This window comes from Diorhabda sublineata, chromosome 5 (assembly GCF_026230105.1).
Source record: "Diorhabda sublineata isolate icDioSubl1.1 chromosome 5, icDioSubl1.1, whole genome shotgun sequence".
Classification (NCBI taxonomy): domain Eukaryota; kingdom Metazoa; phylum Arthropoda; class Insecta; order Coleoptera; family Chrysomelidae; genus Diorhabda; species Diorhabda sublineata.
This window is the reverse complement of record NC_079478.1, coordinates 8,027,515-8,028,699: the sequence shown is the minus strand read 5'-3', so window position 1 is coordinate 8,028,699 and position 1,185 is coordinate 8,027,515. Positions and strand designations below refer to the sequence as shown.

The 1,185-nt window shown below is 37.9% G+C and overlaps 1 protein-coding gene across 1 annotated transcript; it reads left to right on the top strand.

The window, feature by feature from the left end:
• Window positions 1-239: 239 nt before the first annotated feature.
• On the top strand, window positions 240-674 carry LOC130444382 (uncharacterized). The gene has a single exon (XM_056779477.1). It carries the CDS (start codon window positions 240-242, stop codon window positions 672-674), a length of 435 nt encoding a protein of 144 aa, XP_056635455.1.
• Window positions 675-1,185: the final 511 nt, after the last annotated feature.

Here is a 1,185-nt window from a genome sequence, read left to right as displayed (position 1 = left end):
GAATCGCATTAAACTTTGATATTTTCTTAACATTTTTTTTTATCACATTACCTCTATTTATACTGGAGATACACTGTTTCAAAGCAACTATACATAAAATAAAATGCCTTTATGTGTGGCGGATATTGCTATTTTGTATTATGTCCTCATCAGAAAACGACCTACAGAGGCAACTCTTCCACTTCTTCTTGGTAAGCCGCCAACTCAATATAAACATCTCTATCAGCAAAACCAAATGTATGACAATCGCGAAGGATCCGCTCAGATGTAAGCTGGTGGTGGAGGACAATCCAATAGAACAAGTTATGCAAATCAGATATCTGGGCATAGACATATCAAGTACCCACGACCCAGTTAAAGACCTAAGAAGCCAGATTAACAAAGCATCCGCACTATCAGAATGCCTACGAGATATAATCTGGTCCAACCCGTACATGCGCAAAGATAGCAAAATTAGAATCTACAAGACTTGTATCAGACCCATCATGACGTACGGCACGGAAGTCCGCGAGGACACCAACAAGACGAAACAAATGGTGAGGGTGGCCGAGATGAAAACACTGAGAACAATAGTAGGGAAAACAAGAAGAAACAGAGTAAGAAATACAGATGTCAAAGAGCAATGCGGGATACAAGACATTGTGAGATGGGGAAGACATCGTAAGAGGCAGTGATACAACCATGTAAGACGGATGGACGAGAACAGACTTCCGACAATAGTCCTAGAAAACAACCCGCCCGGCTCAAGGCCTCCCGGGAGACCACCTAAAAGGTGGAAAGATAATTGGCAATCCGCCTCTCAGGAAAAGATGCAGAGGCACCTTCAGAATTAACAGATCGACAAATCTACAAGAAGTAGAAGAAGAAAAGAAAAATTGTGTCCTAATTAAGAATGGTTGAAGTTACGTATCGGATGATTGTGTTAAATGTTACACTGTTTTCATACAATTAAATTTTTTATTGATTTAATTGTATCAAAAACATCAAAATATTAAAATGTAAAGTATTCAAACTGACTAAACCTTTTGTAAAAAGTTTAATTTTTAAGATTAATTGAAACTGCTAGAACTATAAAATTTTTATCTTCCGTAACCGTAGCTAACACACTTTGAGAAAATCACCTGTCACTAGATGGCGCTGAATTTATCGGTGAATAATACAATCTGTACAAGTGTATTTGATGCT

What these genes read in the sequence shown, in the direction of transcription:
- LOC130444382 (XM_056779477.1), top strand. Translation starts at nt 240, where the DNA reads ATGACAATCGCGAAGGATCCGCTCAGATGTAAGCTGGTGGTGGAGGAC.